This window comes from Magallana gigas, chromosome 2 (assembly GCF_963853765.1).
Source record: "Magallana gigas chromosome 2, xbMagGiga1.1, whole genome shotgun sequence".
In the NCBI taxonomy this organism is placed as follows: Eukaryota; Metazoa; Mollusca; class Bivalvia; order Ostreida; family Ostreidae; genus Magallana; species Magallana gigas.
The window spans coordinates 34,597,996-34,619,027 of NC_088854.1; the positions used below are offsets into that span (position 1 = coordinate 34,597,996).

Consider the following 21,032-nt stretch of genomic DNA (forward strand, 5'->3'; position numbering starts at 1 on the left):
TAATTCTTAAACATTATATGCATTAACACCTATACATCCATTTTGGCCCTGCCCTAGAGTCAAAACCCATACTCCAGGGGACATGAAATTTAAAATTTTAGTAGAGGACTTCCTGGTAATCCTGATTATGAAGTCAGTTTTTCATACAGATGTGTGAGAATAGAGAGGGGGATTTTAAAACATTATATGCATTAACACTATATTGCCATTTTGCCCCCCCCCCCCGCCCCCCCCCCAATGTCCTGAACTCCTGACCCAGGGGCCATGAATTTCACAATTCAGGTTGAGGAGTTAGTGGACATCATAACCATGTGTTCAGTTTTTTGCCCACATTTTTGGGAGTAGAGAAGAAGATTTTTTAAAGATTTAATACATTTTTACAATATGGCCATAATGGCCCCACCCTAGAGCCTAAACCCCTGAAACAGGGGTCACGAATTTCACAATTTTGGTAGAGGGCTTCATGGACATCATCATCATGAATTTAAGAAATAAACAGCAATTTAAAAAGTTCACTGGGATATGAACTTGGTTGGTCACGTGATCAACTCCTGTGAAGCCCTAAGTTCATATCCCGGTGAACATTTTAACATTGCTGTTTATTACTTATATTTACGTTTGAGAATGGCAAACCGTTCAGAATTATTAATATAACGGTGCTTTTACGTTTACATTATTGCAACCGTCAAGCAATAAGCGCGTGCAGTTATTGTGACGACGAAAACGTTCAGACAGAATTGAACGTTTTCGCTCTTCTATAGGTTCATATAAGGAAGCATATTTGCAAATGTAAATATTTAGTTTTTAACAAATATATATGGGAGTAGAGATGAAGATTTTCTAAGATTTAATACATTTTTACTATATGGCCATATTGGCCCGACTCTAGATCTAGAACCCCTGACCCAGGGGCCATGAATTTCACAATTTTGGTAGAGGGCTTCATGATCATCATAATCATGCATTTAGTTTTTAACAAATGTATATGGGAGTAGAGAAGAAGATTTTCTAAGATTTAATACATTTTTACTACTAGTATATGGCCATATTGGCCCGACCCTAGAGCCAGAACCCCTGACCCAGGGGCCATGAATTTCACAATTGTGGTAGAGGGCTTCATGAACATCATAAGCATGCAACCAGTTTTTTCTTCACATGTGTGGAAGCAGAGAAGAGGTTTTTTGAAAATTTGGCTTTTTTGCATATTTGGACCCACCTGTGGTGCCCCGGGGAGGTAGAGCCACGAATAGAGATATATTCGGCAGTCACGTGTCATGTATAAACCAATGAAAGTGTGAGATTTTAGTCCGAATGAGAACATAAGATACCGTACCTTATGTACGTAACATCTGTATGTTATATACCTGATCATACCTCTATCTTTTTAGAGGTCCGTGCGTGTTGCGATCTGCTTTGAATTTGTATTTCGTTTTATGGATTTTTGAGACGGTTGACAGTTTGTTATTGTAATTTTTTTTCATACTAAATGTAGAAAATTCCGCCATTGATCAGAGCAGGTACGTAGGTATAATGCAATATGATTGGATTGTGCTTCGACCTTGAATGAAATATTCATTTTAGAGAGTTAGACAGACAAAACTATAAATGAAGCATTTTTCATTCTTCGTGATGGCTTTGCCTGTCCACTTATCTGGATAATACAACAATCAATGGCGCTTTGACCTGAAACCCTAATTATTGCTAGATGGTACAAACAAAGTTGAATTTAACACGCTCGTCAAATCGCCCTTTTATTTTTGTAGCATTACAGCATTTTTTAATTGCACAATTGTCACAAAAACGTCTATTTCAACCATATGTTTACACTTCTTACCCAGCGCTATACCTGCTCTAATGGAGATATAACTCGTGTAACGAACGACAACTCCAGGTTATGAAAGTACGGAATACATGCTTACATTATAATAATATATAGTCCATTGAAATAGGCAAAACACATGAGTTTATTTCTGTATACCTTTATACATGTAATGGGTTTATCTCATATCGTTTTGGGGTTTTTTCCTCTAGATTGTAGGATGTCAGTCAATCATACAACTGTAATCTGTCCCAAAATAGAAAGTCTACGGTGATTTTGCATTGCATCAGCCATGAAATAGCCCGGACTCTAACGTTGAAAAATTGTGCGAGGTATTCCGAGTGAGTTCCGAATGGTAAAAAGATGTAAACATTTCCCAATATGAATCTCCATGAGAAAGTTGTTTGAATTCCCTTCCTGTGAACTTTTGATTTAAAAATGATAATGTGATAATGTGTCAATGCGGATATCTTGGACATTTTCTCTTCTATTGATTTCAATTGCATTTTATTCATCGGTGTGTGTGTGTGTGTCTGTATTTTTATCAAAAATCACCAAAAAGTGATGGAAGCAATAACATGAGAGATTGTCCGCGAAACCTTTCGCCCCTACCGAAGGAACCGGAACCAATACTATCGGCGTCATAAAATCAGGTTAGTGATAAATATCCAGCAGTTACTAGTGACTTGTTAATAGATATAATGTTCTATTGTTAAAATGACAGATGTCCTACGGACCCGGTTTAACGATAGAATTCGTCCCATATACTCCCTTCGTAGCAAATAAAAAAATTATATTGCACTATATCTGGCCTAAATTTTCATATGATTGGTTTCAAATATCTACATTGTTGCTTTCTTATAATCCCATATTATCAGATTAACTGTTTTTGCAACGAAATCACTGCCACTTTTAACATCACGTTTGAAAATTTGCTGTTTATGGTCGCCATGTTAATGATAAAATCCGAGACTTTCCGAGTGCGATTTCGACAAAATGGCAGGCAAATTCTTCTTCTTCTTCTTCTTCTTCCTATAATGTGCTGGCCTCGGTTTCCGAGTGTTATAGCACGCATCGAACACAGCTAAAAGCCTCCTACTTACAGTTAAAATCGGGTAAAAACAATGGTCTGCATGTCACTTAAGGGTCATAGGACACAGCTAAGGTGTTGTTTAGCTGCATTGGCGGATCCAGAGGGGGGGTTCCGGGGGTCGGAACCCCCCCTTTCTCTGGGACATATGAATTATTTGGAAAACTTGTAATGCCTATTTAAAGGCAATTTTTCCCATTTATACCATAATACTTTAATTATTTCAAATAAATGCTTTTAAAATTGCTCATTTAAAGAATTTCTTATGCGGGTTATGCTATTTTTCTGGAATGCTAGCTACCTTAATACCTGAATCACAAACGAAGCCCCCCCCCCAAGAATAGGAAATTACGTTATAAAAATACCGTGTAAGGGGTTTATATGTAAACCATTATATAAATGCACAACTTTTCACAACTTTCTTGAATATGATCGCATCTGTACTAGTGCCAGGTAATGTTGCGCACCATTACAGAGGTCACATCAAGTTCCCTGGGACGACTATTGCTTGTACCATTGTATTACACATGTACAATCTATTCAGCAGATAAAGTATCCCCATGCATTTTTTGTCATATCCTATCATTTAGACCTTTATTTAAGAATGCAATCAATAGAAATCAAAATCGATAAATAGTTCAGAATTTAAACATCATAGACATAAAAAAAATTACCAAAAAATTCATATTTATAATAGCTTGTCGTAATAAGTCTGAATCATTTTGTTTTTTTTTTTGTTTTTAGTGTTTCTTTCTATTAAGCATAGACGCACGTTCTCATTGCTGGAGACTTGTTTTTTTTCTAAAGCTAGAAATTGTGCAAATCTTCCTTACCGAACCCAAAACGCTTAATAAATGCAGTGCACTCTGATATTAAAATAGGTATGAAATACATGTAGATATTGACGAGATAACTGTTAATTAAATTTACGCATGGAAAACGTTCAAAAGGCCTTGTTTGTTGAAAAATAATGAATTTTGCACGTATTGATTATCATTAATTGGAACCCCCCCCTTTTCCAAATTGCTGGATCCGCCTCTGAGCTGTTTCTTGAAGCCATCGATGGTACTGGCTTCTTTAACGTCATCTGACAGGCTGTTCCAGTCCCTGATGGTCTTGGGAAGAAGGAGAACTTATACACGTCTTTGTATGTTGGTGGCTGACGGTATTTGCTGCCCCTTGTGCGAGTATCCCCTGGTGTTAGATATGATGTTGCTGGGATGTCGATGAGGTCGTTCCTGATCTTATACATCATGATGAGCCGTGATCTTAGTCGGCGTGTTTCGAGGGGCTCCCATTGTAGGTCCTCCATCATAGATGTTACACAGCCTGGTGTTCTTACATAATAGTTGCCCTTGACAAACCTTGCAGCTCTCCTCTGGACACCCTCCAACAGTTGTATTTGGGCTTGCTGATATGGGTCCCAGACAGTCGCTGCATACTCCAGGGTGGGCCTGACGATTGTACTGTAAGCAGCTGATTTAATGTCGGCTCTACATCCCTGTATGTTGCGACGGAGAAAACCTAGGGTCTTGCTTGATTTGGCTCGGACATTGTTGATGTGTTCCGTCCAGTTCAGCCTGTTGTTTATGGTTACACCTAGGTACTTTCCACTGCTGACTGATTCGAGGGTGTGGCCATGGAGGAGGTAGTTGTTGGTTATGGGACGTTGTTTCCTGGATACATGGATGACTGTGCATTTCTGGGGGTGGAATTCCATTTGCCATTCTCGTTCCCATTTCTCTAGTGACTTCAGATCTTTTTGGAGCTGCTCAGCATCGGCTCTGGAGTTTATTTTCCGATAAAGCAGACAATCGTCAGCAAATAATCTTGCGTCTGATGATGTATGCTCCGGCAAGTCATTGATATAGGTGAGAAATAGTAATGGTCCCATCACAGTACCCTGGGGAACCCCTGAGATGACATCAGCTCTGGTAGAGGATTGACCCTCCAAGTTGACTTGCTGTGTCCGTTTCGCAAGGAAATCCTTGATCCAGTTCCATGTGTTACCTCTGATACCATAGAAGTGCAATTTGTGTAGGAGGCGCTGGTGTGGCACTTTGTCAAAGGCCTTGGAGAAGTCCAACAACACTATGTCTACTTGCTCTCCATGGGCCAGTGACTTGGCCACCTCGTCCACAATTCAATTCAAACGTGTATGTTAACAAAATGCCTTGGTACGACTCAATAAATGGATATTTTGTGGATTAAACCACATATGCATGTTCATAAAGGTTTGTGATGTGTAAAAATGTGTTTTTCCCATGCAGAATATTTTTAACAGACTTAAAATCGACGCGAAGCTGATCCGCTTCGCGGCTGCTACATTGCAAGTATATGGGACGAATTCTTACTGTGACCTGAGCGTAGCCTGGTCACAGTAAGATTATTCTTTCTAACTTGTTAATTGCTGGCAGACTACAACAATTTTTTCTCGAATTGGAAAGAGATAACATGACAATGTCACTCTAGTTATTATGTCTGGATACAGTTTATGTTTATATCTGTTCCTTCTCAATACTGTGTAAGAAAAACTTTTGTGAATAGTACATAAGCAGTGTATTTGGATTGTGAAATTCAAAAATTGAAAGACAACGGTGTAATTCGGAAAGCTATAAATACCGTGTGATGATCAGTTTATTTCAACGGTATTTCTTCCTCCTAAGACTGACAATACATTTAGAATGATTCTTAATTTGAAGGAGTTAAATGAGTTTATAGTTTATAAACAATGTAGTATAAAATTTACTACGGTTCCAGCTTTTCTGGACAAATGGTTTTTAAAGATGATTTTTAAAGTTTTTTTCTCGATATATTCCTATGTAAAAATGCCCCCCCCCCCCCATTTCACGTTGTAACGTACCCTATCCTACCCCCCGGGGATCATCATTTGAACAAACTTGTATCTACCTAACTTCCACATAAGTTTCAGTTTTCTGGCCAATCAGTTTATGGAAAGAAGGTTTTTAAAGATTTTTCTCTATCTATTCCAATATAAATTCGACCCCCAGTGTGGCCCCTGCCTACCACTGGGGGTCATGATTTGAAGAAACTTGAATCAACATGTATTCTGAGGATGCTTCCACACAAGTTTCAGCTTTCCTGACTGACTGGTTTCTGAGAAGAATTTTTTTAAAATATTTACTCTTTATATTCCTATATAAAAATTCGACCCCCCATCCCCTTATTGTCGCACAACCCTACCCCTGGGGGTCATGATTTTCACAACTTTGAATTTAAACTAACTAAGGATGCTTCCACAAAGTTTCAGCTTTCCTTGCCAATTAGTTTCTGAAAAGAAGATTTTTAAATATTAACTCTTTATCTTCATTTGTAAAAAATCGAACAACCCCCCCCCCCCCCCATTGTTGCCCCACCCTACCCCTGGGGGTCTTTGAAACTACACTAGGTAAACTTGCTTCCACATTTATAAGTTTCAGCTTTCCCGGCTTTCAAAGAAGATTTTAAAATAATTATTCTATATATTCTTTTGTAAAAATTTGACCCCCCCCCCATTGTTGCCCCACCCTACCCCTGGGGGTCATGATTTTCACAACTTTGAATCTCGATAGCTGAGGAAGCTTTTACATAAGTTTCAGCTCATTAATATGGCCAAATGGCTATTAAGAATATTTTTGAAAAATCTCAACAAATATTTAATGCATGTAATTCCTAATTACCTTCCCTTGAAAAAGATGTGGTCCTTATTTTCACAACTTTAAATCCCCTTTTCCTAAGGATGCTTTGTGCCATGTTTGTTTAAAATTACCCCAGTGGTTCTGAAGAAGATGTTGATTGTGATAAGAAAAGTTCACTTGAGCTTTCAGCTCAGGTGAGCTAAAAATATTTCTAAAAATATACATTTTCCATTTAACATTGATTTCAATGTAGTATAAGAAATAAATCACAATAATTGATATTTTTAGGGAGCATTTTTTATTAGGCGAGATATATTATGTGATTAAAAATTACATGATACACATTATTGTATTATATAAAATCCCCTTGCCTGAACAAGAATGTTAAAAGAAAGATAACTCCGGAACTTTATAAGTAGTTATACTACAACATAGAAGTGTTTAAGGCAGCTCTAATAAGGATCATTGTAAAAGGCACCTCCAACAGGTATCTACAAGGATTTCTAATAATTTGTTATTACTAGTTAGCCTTGGTTTGCCTTCACACATGCCCTTGGACACAAAAAGAACATTTTCAGTGTCTTTTACAAACCAATGAAAGATGAGAATATGAAAATTGTAATGTACCACAATATCAAAATAACAGGTAGGAAAATAAATGAGCAACACTTGTGGCACACTATTTCTTTTGCTTGATTATAGAAGTAATTATGGAATAATTATTTTCCTTCCTCTCCCCTTAAATTTATAAATGAGAAAATGCAAGTGCAGATTTTTTAATAACTTAAGGCCTGAGCATTTCATCGTCAATGCACTTAAGCAAACAAAACCTTATAATATATCAATTGGTTTACAAGTTACAACATAAAATTAAATAGGCACAATAGCAAGAGGAATGTACCACTGTAATTCTCTGGACAGGAGCCCAACAACCACCTAGCTAACTTAGGTAAATTTACCCAACTAAATCAAAAAAAATTATTTTAACAAAAAATTCAAAATTCCTACTGTATTCATTGCTAATACATTAGGTTATTCCCAGTATTTAGTTGCATTAATTAAACAAGATCAACTCAGATCTGAAATCAATTTAAAAAAAATATGTATCACAATTTTGAACTTTAAATGAAATTTTTCATATGTTGCACACACTGATTCATTTTATGGTCCAACATTGCATTGATGAAGAACTATTTTTAAATTCCACCATAACCACTGAAGTAAGTCATATTCTGCTGCAGTGATGGATTTGGAGGCATGGATTTCTGCATATTAATAAATTCTGTTTTCTTAACTTCACAGTCAATCTGTATCATGCCAACTTTTCCAAATGGTGGTCTTACTGAATCATTCAGAGACAATGCCGGCATAAATAAAGACATTCTTGGGCGTTCAGTTCTGTTGTGAAGAGCAGCAGGAACCAAGTAGTAATCTGTATTAAACGAAAGTATGTAAAAAGTGTCATTCCTTTTGGATACCATCTGCCAAAAGTCCTCCTGCTTATGATTATAATTAAAAAGTTGCAGTTGGTATTGACTGTCCAAGATCTTAGATGACAGCTTTTGAATTTGTCCGTTAATTGATTGAAAATAACTTGATCTTGGGAATTTCTTCAATTTTCTTAATTTTTTGGTTGAGGTTTTCTGTTTTTCAAGTTTAAACCTTTGCATCCATCCTGATAATTGTTCTGCCAATTTCATTGATTCTGTATGATTTAAATAGGTTGTACATTTCTTTTCGCTTTTGTTTCCTGTAAATACATTGTAGCTGTTCAAAAATTCTTGGAACTTCTGTGGGTTAGAATTTGATAAAATTGTTTTCAGATCCATTTCTCCTCTCTCTGGATAAGACAAAAGTTGTCTCCCTTTGTATCTTTGTATTTTTTCCAAATCCCTTGTTGGTTGCCAATCCTGCACAAGAGACAGTTTACCAGAAAATATGTTCATGCACAAGATTAAAAAAACACCCATTAAACACATTTTCTTTGTTGGAGACAATGCAAAGGTCCTTTTTAAACTTTCTTGCTCATTTTCAAATGCTCTTATTTTTTCTTTCAGCATATAATTTTCTTCTTTCAGTTTTTCATTTTGAACAGTACATTCTTGCAGCTGCTTTTCAAGAAGGTTCAAGTATTCCTTCTTTCGTTTCCTTGACAAACATGCAGATTCACGATTTTTTATCATTCGCTGTTGACGTTTTGTTGTTCTTGACTCCAGGTCTATTTGTAGATGGTTGTGCATTGGATTTATTAGCATTCCCATTGTACCTGACTGAATGGAATCTTCATTTAAAGCTTGATTATTTTGAATTGTAACTGTACTCAGTGACCTTTCAATAGGTTTGGGCTTAATCTTCACCTTTGAATCCATTATAGAACTGATATTCAAACATTTTTGTTGTGGAATTACTCCTGTTGCATATTTTAGAGGATCCAATGTCTCTGGGGTTAAATCGACTCGCACATGGTTCTGTGGTTGTAAAACTAATTTGTTATCCGATTCTGGTTTTAGTCGATGGAATTGTGCATTTTCTTCCTTTTCGTTAAACGAAGTCCACTTGCCATCACATACTCTTGCTGAGCCTATTCCACTGTCTGAACTGTCACTGTGTTCATTGTTTAAAGAATCTTGCAGAGAAAAATCTTCTGAAAACAGCTCATTATCGGTACACAATTTGAAATCATCACTATCTATGTCAACAAGATCCACTGTTTCGTCTAATGTAAAAGGTGTTTCGAAATTAATGTTAGAACTGTCAAGAAAACTGCAATTTTCCTCGTTCCACAAATCCATGTCTGATGTCGCGTCGATTAACAAACCAACACGACAGCGCAAGAAAATATGGATGAACTTCCGGTTCGAAAATCACCCAAAAGGACGTCAGTTTTGTTAGCTATATAAATCAAATAAATTAATTGGATGGACCTTTTAATGATTAAATTGTGGAAATATAACATAATGTTTAAGTCATCAATCAAATAATAAAAAGAAATCTCCTTTATAGGGTAATGTATTCGAACGAGACATGTTGTATATCCCGATCCCGATCTAATTGTTGTGTTAGGGTGTCAAGTCAAGTCATACACTGACCATCTCGTACATGTATACAGGTCATCTCGTATACGAAAAGGAAATTAGTAATCAAAACTAAAAACTCAAGTAAAAAATATTGTTCATACACATAGCTTCAAATTTTGGGGGAAATTCGTTTGGAAAAAGGAAAGGATACTGTATAGTGGCTACCCCCCCCCCCCCCACACTTTTTCTCACACCAACACATTTTCTAAAATTTACATAATATGTTTTACGGTGTGACCATTGGGGCGAGCGCAGAAGGAACCGCACATCTGTCATCATTGTTAAATGCAACCCGTGGACTTGCCCTTACAAAAAAACCTTGGCTTTGTCCCGTTACCACCGCGATTAAGGAACCCGAAGTTATCAAACTTTTATTTCAATGGTCCCTTCCTAGGCTTATATACACTTAAACAAACTACCACTGAGCATTAATAAAATTTTAACAGACTCATTCAATTATTTTGATAAACACAAAGCGTTTTGGTTTATTTTTTTTATGTAAATACAATTATGTTTTATCATTCCTTTATCTTTTAATAATGATCATTAAAATCAGTAAACAATAAATTGTGTGTCTGTGTTAATTCTCATTTTGTTCCTTGTTGTTACCTGTGTTTTAATTATTTTCCTCTGTGACATCAATTTTTTTTTATCTTTTTAATTTTTGTACGTTATTATATATAAACGTTGTAGACATGTGCCATCACCCTTTTTTAGTGTGTGATATTCAATATTATTTAAAGGTTTGACCACATATGCCCGGTCTTTTTATGTGTATTCCAAACCATAATTGTGCCACAGAAGATCTGATATTCTTTGCAATGTTCATTTATACATTTATACTGAGAAGTCAGAAGTGTTGGTTCATTGCAGGTAAAATAATGAACATTTGAAGTTGACTACAAGCAAAATGCCGATAGGCCTATTTTAAAATCAAAACAAAACACAAACGGATTTTGGAATATTTACTTCACATTTACATGTATATGTTTCATACATCATTCATAGTTACGCATGTAATCGATACGAAACATCGCGGTGCGAACCATCTCAGAGCGAATCAGAATAGGAGCAAACCATCTCAGGGCGAAACATGATTAGGTGCGAATGTAACGAAGAATTTTGAAAATTGACACAGGGGTCATTTTTCATCGTTGAATATTGAGACCAAAGATGTTGAATTAACCCAATCCATTGAAAATTGACCCGCATCGTGGAATTTTTATCATGAAACCGGTTCAAGCACAAATTGATAAATCATTATAGGCCTACATGACTTCGATTTAATTAACTTTTTTTTCTTCATATATTTATTCTTTAGATTTACATGTTTATATGTTTCAGCAGTCGGAATAAAAAAGAAACATTTCAATGAATATTTTTGAATTGGCATATTATCCCTTCAAATATGTTTTAACCATTTTACTCGTAGTTTACTTTTCGCGTATAATAGCTGGTTTGTGTGGTATTTATTTTTCAAAGATTATGTTTTAAAAAGAATATTGGTATATTCGGACACACGATAGAATAATCAATACAGTGAAACGGTTTGCTGTATAGGTCAGAGACATGTCTCTAGCTGCCAGGTATAGGTGTACAAACATAAATTATGAATAAAATTTTACAGTACGTCATATTGCTTAAATTCTGGTTTTACAATCACCCAGTACATCTATACTCTGTCCCGAGTTTTTGCTTTCAACACTTTTTTGATATTTCGATAATCATAAATACATTTGAGTTCAAACTACGTTTATCCAAAAATATGAATGATGTCCAGATTATCTGTTTTGAAACGCCCCCTCTACCGCTTCAGGTTTCCATACACATCCCAAAATAGAAAGTCTACGGGGATTTTGCATTGCAGTGCATCAGCCATTAATAAGCCCGGATGATAACGTTGAAAAATTGCGCGAGGTGTCCCGAGTACTTCCGAATGGAGAAATGATGTAAACATTTCCCATTATAAATCTCCGTAAGAAATTTGTTTTCGCTCCTGTGAACTTTAATGAGTGAAAAATGATTATTTGTCAAAGAAGATATCCTGGATAATTCCCCTTTTATCGATTTCAACAGCTTTTCTTTCACAGGTATGTGTAATACTTTTTTTATTTAACATCATCAAAAAGTGATGGAAGCAATAACTTGGGACAGACTATAGCTGTGAACTGAAATTGTGACTTTGTTCATTGAATATATTTTTGTTGCATTCTACAATATAACATTTGGTTTGTTCTTGTACCTACTCAGTATGTTAAAAGTATGATTATCTAAATTTTGTATATACACTCGTAAAATTTAATGTTAACATTAAAGGTCCGTCCGGACCATTTTACGGGGCGGACCTTTGATAATACGACCTCGGGACCGAAATGTTTTTCAGAGCGAAAAGACTTGGCGCGAATTGACCGTACCACATCAACACATGTCGAACAGAACTGTGCATGCAACAAGATGGCACAATTCAAAGATGTGTTAGCCTTTACGCTGTGGACGTTGAAAAATACGTTCCATTACGGATTTATCCCAGCTGTAATATATTTAGGTAATGAACTTTAGATATATACGTTGAAATGTCGATACAGTATCTGTTACAACTAACGTTACAATAATAACGAACACAGACCGGGATCCACATGTACGAATAGTGAATCCCTAGTCGCTCTACCAACTGTACACTCAGGCGCCGGTGAACGAACCTGTCTGTCCGTCACTCATATCCCTTAAATGATATTCACCCTCGATGATCAACATCACAGTCATGAGTGGTCTTTCTTTAACCTGACAGTTTGGTCTTGGCTAGCTGCAGAACTGTTGCTCCACGGGAAATTCGGGTTGAAAGCGTGCCGCGGCCCGTGGAGCAAAATTTCCCGTGCAGCTACAGTTTTGCAGCTGGGTCTTTGAACCATATGTAATGTTATCATATGTAGGAAAATATAGAAGAATGCTCAGTGTTATTCTATGGAATTATCACAGGGGCTCGTCACGAAGTTTTTTCAAACTTTTATATCTACCACCTCTATACAATAAAATACATTATTTTATTGTATTATGTATTTTATTGTATAGAGATGGTAGATATAAAAGGTTGAAAAAACTTCGTGACGAGCCCCTGTGGAAATATTGACAATAAAATAGGGGGTTCACTAAAAACATGAAGACATGGACAAAAATGGAAATGTGATGCAACAATCCCTTCTTGAGGTAATCTCAAAATACATTATTACTTTATATGTAATGAGATTGAAGAAATTATGACAGCCAGACTGTGATTTCACTGGCCTCAAAGTTTGTAGTCAAGAGCCTGTTTCACTAAAAGGTATAACATACGATACAGATAAGCCTCAGAACTTGTGCCAATATTTAGTCTGGCATATTGTAACAGAGACAAATGTTGCTTCTGCTTGGGTTTGAACCAGGGTCCTCTGGCATGCAAATCCAGCACTCTACCAAGTGAGCTAAAGGGTTAATCCACTAGCCAGAGCTAGTAGGAATGCCATAGACCTGACTCTGCCATATTATTTTACATTTCACCTACAGCTGTAAACTGGGCCATAACAAACCAGTATCGGACTAAGTAAGTTTAGGCCAGAATTCTGTCGTGCCCAGATGCATACCAAAGGGCACCTGATGTTTAAACTTTTCTCATAATGAAAAAAAAATTCTTGTAATATACATGTAATAATAACAAGGTTCGTCATGGTTGCCATGAATTTTTTAGACAGACTCATCTACCAAAATTTTCTGGTCGCAATCGATTCATGAATTATAATTCAAAATGATAGGTACAAAAATGTTTGTTTGCCACTTACTAATTTTATGTGTATAATCATGCATCATCCGTAATCCATGCAAATTAAGGCTACAACCGTTCCTTTTATTAAAAATCAAGCTCTGAATTCAGTCTACTGCTTCTCATATAGAGTTGTAACAATACGGTGATACATAGAACATATTTATAATGAGGGCCCACAACATGCATATCGTATAGTCACATGTGTATCATGATAGACAGTATGAGTTAATTAAACAATAAAATGCTTTCTTTTGGTGATTCATGCAGGATATGAAGGTAGCGATTTTTGCAGAAAAAATTTATATAACCGGCTAACATGGGTAATGTATTTTTCCTACAATGTTGTCACCTTCATATTATCATCAAAGAAAGCATCTTATTGTTTATATTTTCTTCTTTCTTTCAACAAATTAATAAATCAATTCTAAAAAGTATAAAGTAAAATTCCCTAAATTTACTGTTAGTGTACATCAGTACATTAGATAAAAGAATCAGCCAAATTGTCTTCCATTGGAATTTGAATCTGACGTCGTCATGATTATTTTGTGAAGTCCGTGACTTCTCTTAAGTCGCTGTAGGTTTCCATATTCTATAGGTCCTGTTAGTTTCTATGGAGCTATGAATTAAGGTAAGTCCCCATAAGAAATAGAGGGAATCATACTCGGTAGATGTAAATATTTTTCATTGTCTTTCTAGAATAATTACATAGTATATAAATTACAACGACAGAAAGAAATTTCAATTAAAGTTGGTAATGATTTATAAGTTTTGTGGTATAAATCAATTATTTTTTATTTCTCTACAGTTTGTTGATTGCTTTTGTAAATACATGTAGTTTGTAAATCGTTGACATATTTGGTTTATGCCGTCTTATTACATGTACTTATAGAGGAAGACAACATAGATATCAGTTTATGTAATAGTTGATAACCATATCGTGATACAATCTCAACCCTATTCCCTATCCCATATCAATAAAACCAAAAAAAGGAAGCCAGTACATAGTACATGTTTATGGGGTTTTTTTCTTCCTAATACAAGAAAAGTGCCTACATATGCATACATATGATAAGCAGAGAGAGAGAGAGAGAGAGAGAGAGAGGATAGAGAGAGGTGAAGGTTACGATATGAACATCATCCCATTTATGTTCAAAGAGTGCTTGTGCAAAAACAAATGGTTTTCAGATGAAATTAATATTAATTTGATTGATTTTGTGATTCTGTAAGCGACTAATGAAAGCTTGGCATTACAGGTATCTAAATTGTTGTGTCTTATAGTTAGCTTTAAGTTAAGCTTTTCTGAACACATTTCATCAACACTCTCTGTCCGTCTGTAAATTTTTCACATTTTTTACTTCTTCTCCAGAACCATTGGGCAAATTTAACCAATTTTAATTTGGCACAAAGCATTCCTAGGTGAATATTTGGTGAATTTTGTTATTTATTCTCTCATTCTGAATTTTTAATGTATTCAACACTTATAAACATTCATTTTATTTGTACTATTTTATCATTTTGTTAAAAATGTATATTGATTTAATCACATATGTAAATAAAACATTTTATTCAAAATGTGTTTCCGTTTTTAAAGCCAGTCCTTAATTTTGAGATCTTTCAGGCCAAGTAAATACTAAAACAAAAACTATACAATTTAAAGGGGTCAAGAGCTTCATTTTTGGGTTATTCTTACTTACTGTTAAATTAGAATTAAAACACGGGGACCAACTTTCTACTACTTTTTACAAAAACTGATATCAATAGTTTTTAAATATGAACAGAATGAGTGTAAGAAACGTTTCATGGAAAGTTGACTTTCGGGTAGAAATAACTAAAATTTTTTCACAAAAATTTAAGAAAAGAGAGAAACTATAAATGTTGGTACATGTATCTTAAAATGAAAACAAAGGATGAGAAATGAAAAATAATTCATGTTTTCGGTTTGTATGTAAGACGTTTAAAACAGAGGAACAAGGAAACGCGTTAAAATGAGTTTGGGGTTGCTCCGAGGCAGTGGACGTAAGCACATTTGTCAGCTTACCAGAAACGATCCAACGATCTTTGACTGGAAAATTTTCACATTAATAAATAGTATCCTGGTTTACGTTTTGGTAAAATTTCAATGGTTTTTCTTTTTTCCCAAGGGTCTCAATAATTTCTGAACAGCCCCCGTATATTTGGGATATATAGACATATGTATCAGGGATATATTCATGTGTCTGGTGAACAAATGGTGGTTTTGCACCTCAACAATTATAAATTGATTCGTGTTTATTTAATTTACAACTCCAATAACTGCCATATCCAAAATTACACAAAATTATTGCTTAAAAGTTTAGATTATCTATCAGTCATTTACTAGTGTTAACTAGTGTATATGACTCATCATTTTATTTGATTACTTACATATACATTATATTAAAATTATTAATTAAAATTGAAATTTTCAAGTTTTTACAATGAGGAAAGTAAATACACTCTGATTAAAAACTTCAAGAATTTCACAGAATTTAATAAAGAAAAATAATAAGAATGAAAAGACAGGTTTTTAAATATAATAAAACTTTCTTTGTTGTAGGTTTCAAGAAGGGAGCTGATGAAGGAATGCCAAAAATAACATTCTCTAGGTAAGAACTTCAGGTGATGAATTTTGTATGTGGAAAAAAATTAAAAGTCGGACCTCAAAATAAAGATGAGTACAGTTTATTTTACAACTGGTATTAGTATTAATATGGTATCATGAGAACTAACTCAGAGAGGTCTTGCCAAAATACAGCTTCAGAACCATAGCCATGGTAGTTTACGGAATGGTGGTGGAGGTGAGTTCCTAAGAGACAGAAAACTTACTATTTACAGATGTATGCTATTTTTAAGCGTCCCTCTGTGTGGAAGCCCTATAATGTCAGATCAGTCTGTGAAGTGTCCATCCATTCGACGGTCTGATTGGCCATGCAACATCACTAGTACATGTCCAGAGCATATTCTTTTTTCCCTTTAACATTTTTAATAGCCTAATCTGCAGGCTCATACTTACTTCACCAACAAAAAGCATGAGTAAATGGTAATCAACAACATTGAACCAAGTGTAAATACCAAAGTCTGGGCTTTGGGATATCAGAATTGTCTAAAACCTTTATTTTCTTGGATTGGTTCTATCTGGTTCATACTTAATATAAAGATTGTGTGGGTAAAGGGCTAAGACCAATGGGCCATTTTTGTCCAAACTTGGCTCAAAGCATCCTTGGAGATGGGGATTGAAATTTATTAAAATGAAGGACCAAACCCACTTTAAGGGAAGGGAGTTTAGATTTTTAAACTATTCAAAATTAATTGGTATATTTTGGTCACCTATTGCAATTGTTCTTCATCATACATAATCTGTTAACAATTTTACCTTTTTAGATCACCTGAGCTGAAAGCTTAAGTGAGCTTTTTTTATCACTCTTTTATGCGGCATCTGTCTGTCTGTCCATCTGTAAACTTTTTCCACTTATTCTCAAGTACCACTGGGCCAATTTCAACCAAACATAGCACTAATTATTTGGTGAAGGGAATTTAAGTTTCTTAAGGTGTAATATCCCTCTGCTATTAATTTTACCATACATTTTTTTAAAAAATTCGTAATAATTTTTATCAAAGTCAGTACCAAGAGATTCAAATGAAACAAAGTTGAAATGATGAAGCGCTGCTAGATTTCTCAAAAATTGATAATGTATGTAATCATGATATGAAGAAATTAGACAAAGTGATCATTAAAACCAAACTTTTACAGCATGAAATTAAAAATATTCAATTTATATGAAAATAATAAATAGTTATATGCAATGTCACATCATGTTACAAAACATCATGAAGCGCTGCTTTTTAGTTCAAAATAGCACTTTGTTGTATAGGTTTGTAACAAAAATTGCTTCAATCAGTAAGAGTTATCATTCTTTACCATAACCTATTGAAGGTTTTACATACAGGTTTTACATACAGTATATGATAAATTAACATAGTTTCTAATTTTTCAGAAAAGATTACCTGTTTTTAAATTTGGATAAAAAAAAAAGTAAATGGATTCATATGTTTTAGAATGCTAAAAATGTAAACCAAAGCATCTTGTTATAACACAAAAAGGGGATCGAATGATCTTCCAGTAATTGGTATAATCTCAATATAAGGATAATATATCTTTAGTTAGATAAAAATTATAATTCATTTACCTTTGTGAACGAGCTATTAGAAATAAAAAAAATTCCATCTAAAGATGCTCTGGCCTAATAAAATAATAAATAAAATAAATGTCGCCTTCTAGCGTAAAATGGGGCCCAGCACCGCCTCCCTTGTTGCTACAAGCCTTAACAATTGTGAGTTAACAGATACAAGGTGGGAATAATTTCTACAAAAGTTATCTCTTTTATCAGAGGGACATTCAACCTTAAAATGAATTAAGGGCCATACTCCCTTTATAGGGGACATAAGTAAAAGTTAATGAAAATTTGATGGCAGGGCTCAAAGTTAAGACAAAATAGGTCGCATTTGTGACTTAAATTCAGATTTTGCGACTTAAATTAAAAATTTGTTGAAAAAAAGCAAAATTTTCATGTTTCCCCATATTTTTTGTATTTTTGCCTTTGGGATATCTAGTTCTTTTAAATGTATGAAAACTATTCTAAAAAGTCACCAAATGGTGAAATTTAAAAAAAAAAATTTACCATGTGGTAAAATAACAAAGATAAAATTCAAAGTTGATTTAAAAAAAAAAAAATGACATATTGTGGTACATTATTGGCTTACAAAAATTAACGAAATAACTCTTTTAAAATGCTAATGTGTTTTTCTTAAAGGCCGGGGCCCAGGTACAAATAGCAGCCAATCACAAAATGGATGGGAAACTCAATTTTTTCTGCAGTTTTCAATTGAGAGAGAATATTTTCAAATTAATTGCATTATTCATGAATAAAAAATTATAATTTTTGGTGTGGAAGTAGCTACCAAGGGAGTTAACAATTGACTTAAAAATTTTTACAAACAAAAAATTATTACCGAATATTTATCTTATCAGTTCTAAACTAGTGATCGACATTGGAAGTGGAGGTTTACACAGAAAGTGGCTGTAGCAATATGTGCTCTGTAGATTACTCATCGCAGCAGTTGAAATATATTGGTAAAATTCATTCACCTTAACATTGATTAAAAATTGATCCTTCACATGAAGAACGCTGTTAGTGTGATGATTATTGAAATTTATTAAAAACCTAATAAAAATTCACATTGGTCTTAGTTCCACTTAAAAATCTTCGCTGAGAACACAATATAGATGCATAATGTCCCATTTGTGGTAGATACTAGTACATGTAAATTGTCAATAATGTGAGTTCATATGCAATATTTCTTTTTTTATTAGCTCACCTGAGCTGTCTGTCTGTCTGTACATCCGCCTGTTTAATTTTTTACATTATTGACTTCTTCTCCAGAACCATTGGGCCAATTTCAACCAAACTTACCACAAAGCATCCTTAGATGAAGGGGATTCAAGTTTGTTAAAATGAAGGGTCATGCCCTGTTTCAAAGGGAGATAATTAAGTATTACTAACAATTTATTGGTATGTTCTTCTCAAAAACCAATTGGCTAGAAAAGCTGTATTTTGCATGGAACCATCCTCAAGTAGTGTAGACTCAAGTTTGTTCAAATTATGATCCCAGGGGGTATGGTGGGGCCACAATTGGGGGTTGAATTTTTACATAGGAATATAGAGATAAAAATATTTAAAAATCTTCTCAAGAACCAATCGGCCAGAAAAGCTGTAACTTGTGTGGAAGCATTCTCAGGTAGTGTAGATTCAAGTTTATTCAAATCATGATCCCAGGGGGTACTGTGGGGCCACACAAGGGGCTCAAAATTTGATGTTGGTTTATACTTATATGAACAGTTGTTTAAGATCATTTTAAGAATGACAATGGTCAATATTTGATATAACTATGAAATCAAGTTGCAAAAGGTGTCCAACAGAAAAACATCTGTTGAAAATTTTGGGAATTTTTAAAAACAGGATCAATTTTACTCATTCTTTGTCCCGATAATTTGGATATGACTTCATAAAGTTGATTTTATTATGCTTAGTGTTGCTCAGGTGAGTGATGTGGCCCATAGGCCTCTTGTTAATACATCTTGGTTATGTTTGATCTCTCCTCAAAATTCTTATGTCCAAATTTAATTTTGTATAATCACTGCAATTTTATACACGACGCTAATAGCAGAGCTGCGTTATGCTCAGGTGTCCGTTATGTCCTTTGAGTCTCTCAGCATCCTCAAGTATATATAAGCATCATGGATGTGACCAATGTATTTGTTTCAGAAGTATGTCACAGTGATTCAACCAATCTTTATTGTTTCTTTTCTTTTACAGTTTGTTATGGAGCTGAAGAATATTTATGGCAGGAAATACAACCTCATCCTGATCAAATTGAAATACAGACTTTGCCTGGCCGTGAGCTGTCATTGAGCTGATGTTTTTAATTAGTAATAAAACAGCTTTCTGATAAAATAAATTTAAAATGAAAAAGTTTTTTGTTTTTGTAATTTGCATGATGCAAATCATGTAGGCAATGCAGCTGCTTAGTGATGGTCTTCAGTTAAAGTTTCTCCTTAGTGATATGCATCTTACCAAAACTAGTTTTTCTCATTTTGCTGCTTTGCAATGCGAGTACAAGTACATATTTTTGCATTTATCATTGCGTGAATTTACATGAGTAAAGTTCTGGGGGCCTATACTTGGGAGTGGGTGAAAGGGGGGTGTTTTTGTGCCAACCAAAATATCCTATAGGCATCAAACAGTCTTTGCAAACAAACATATTTGAAAGACATCTGTGCCAACCAAAAATATCCTAAAAACATGAAACAGTCCATGCCAACCAGAAAATTTCAAAAACTTCAAAAAGCCTGTGCCAACCAAAAATAGCCCAAAGACATCAAACAGTCCATGGCGACCAAAATATCATAAAAAACATCAATCAGTATATGTTAAAGGAAGTGCACATGTTTCTTAATCAATTTTAAAATCCTTTTGAAACTTAATTATGAGGCCTGTAGCCTTTTTGTTTATTTCAACTAAACACTCTCAGTGAAAGGTTCATGGAGATAATCCATTTTTCCTCAGCATGCATCTGTTCTCTGACCTAAATAAGGCACATTGCTACTGGTGACTGTTTATACGTAGAACTAAGGCACAATGTCAAAATCAGGATGCTGAGCAATGTACTTTGATTTTGCACTTTGTTAAATACTGAAATCTGATTGGTTTAGGTGCAGTTTATATTTAGTTCCATTACCTTCAGATTTAGCAACACATTTGGCAACGGGTAACACAACGAATTGTTACATGTGCCTTAAAAACCATTGTCAACCGACGCGGTTGACAATGGTCTTCTCGGGGTGTCAATATATTAATAATGCCTGTTTGGGAGGGTAACTGATGAAATTGACACCTCGAGACAACCTCGAGGGGTGTTAATTTCAACAGTTACCCTCCCAAACACGCACTATTTATTTTATTATACTGAATGTCTTTAATTTTATTGCTTTTATTTAAAAATGAAGTGAATTCTACGGCGAACCGTACGCGCATAA

At 34.7% G+C, this 21,032-nt stretch overlaps 1 protein-coding gene and 1 long non-coding RNA gene across 2 annotated transcripts; one reads left to right on the forward strand and one right to left on the reverse strand.

The window, feature by feature from the left end:
- Positions 1-7,309: 7,309 nt before the first annotated feature.
- On the reverse strand, positions 7,310-9,492 carry LOC105326811 (cyclic AMP-dependent transcription factor ATF-6 beta). Its single transcript, XM_034445881.2, has one exon. It carries the CDS (start codon positions 9,337-9,339, stop codon positions 7,744-7,746), a length of 1,596 nt encoding a protein of 531 aa, XP_034301772.2. The 5' UTR covers positions 9,340-9,492; the 3' UTR covers positions 7,310-7,743.
- Positions 9,493-11,699: 2,207 nt separating this feature from the next.
- LOC105326812 (uncharacterized) lies at positions 11,700-19,968 on the forward strand. Its single transcript, XR_002199445.3, has 4 exons — positions 11,700-11,714; positions 12,008-12,169; positions 15,996-16,044; positions 19,813-19,968. It is a non-coding gene; the product is annotated as an uncharacterized lncRNA (long non-coding RNA).
- Positions 19,969-21,032: the final 1,064 nt, after the last annotated feature.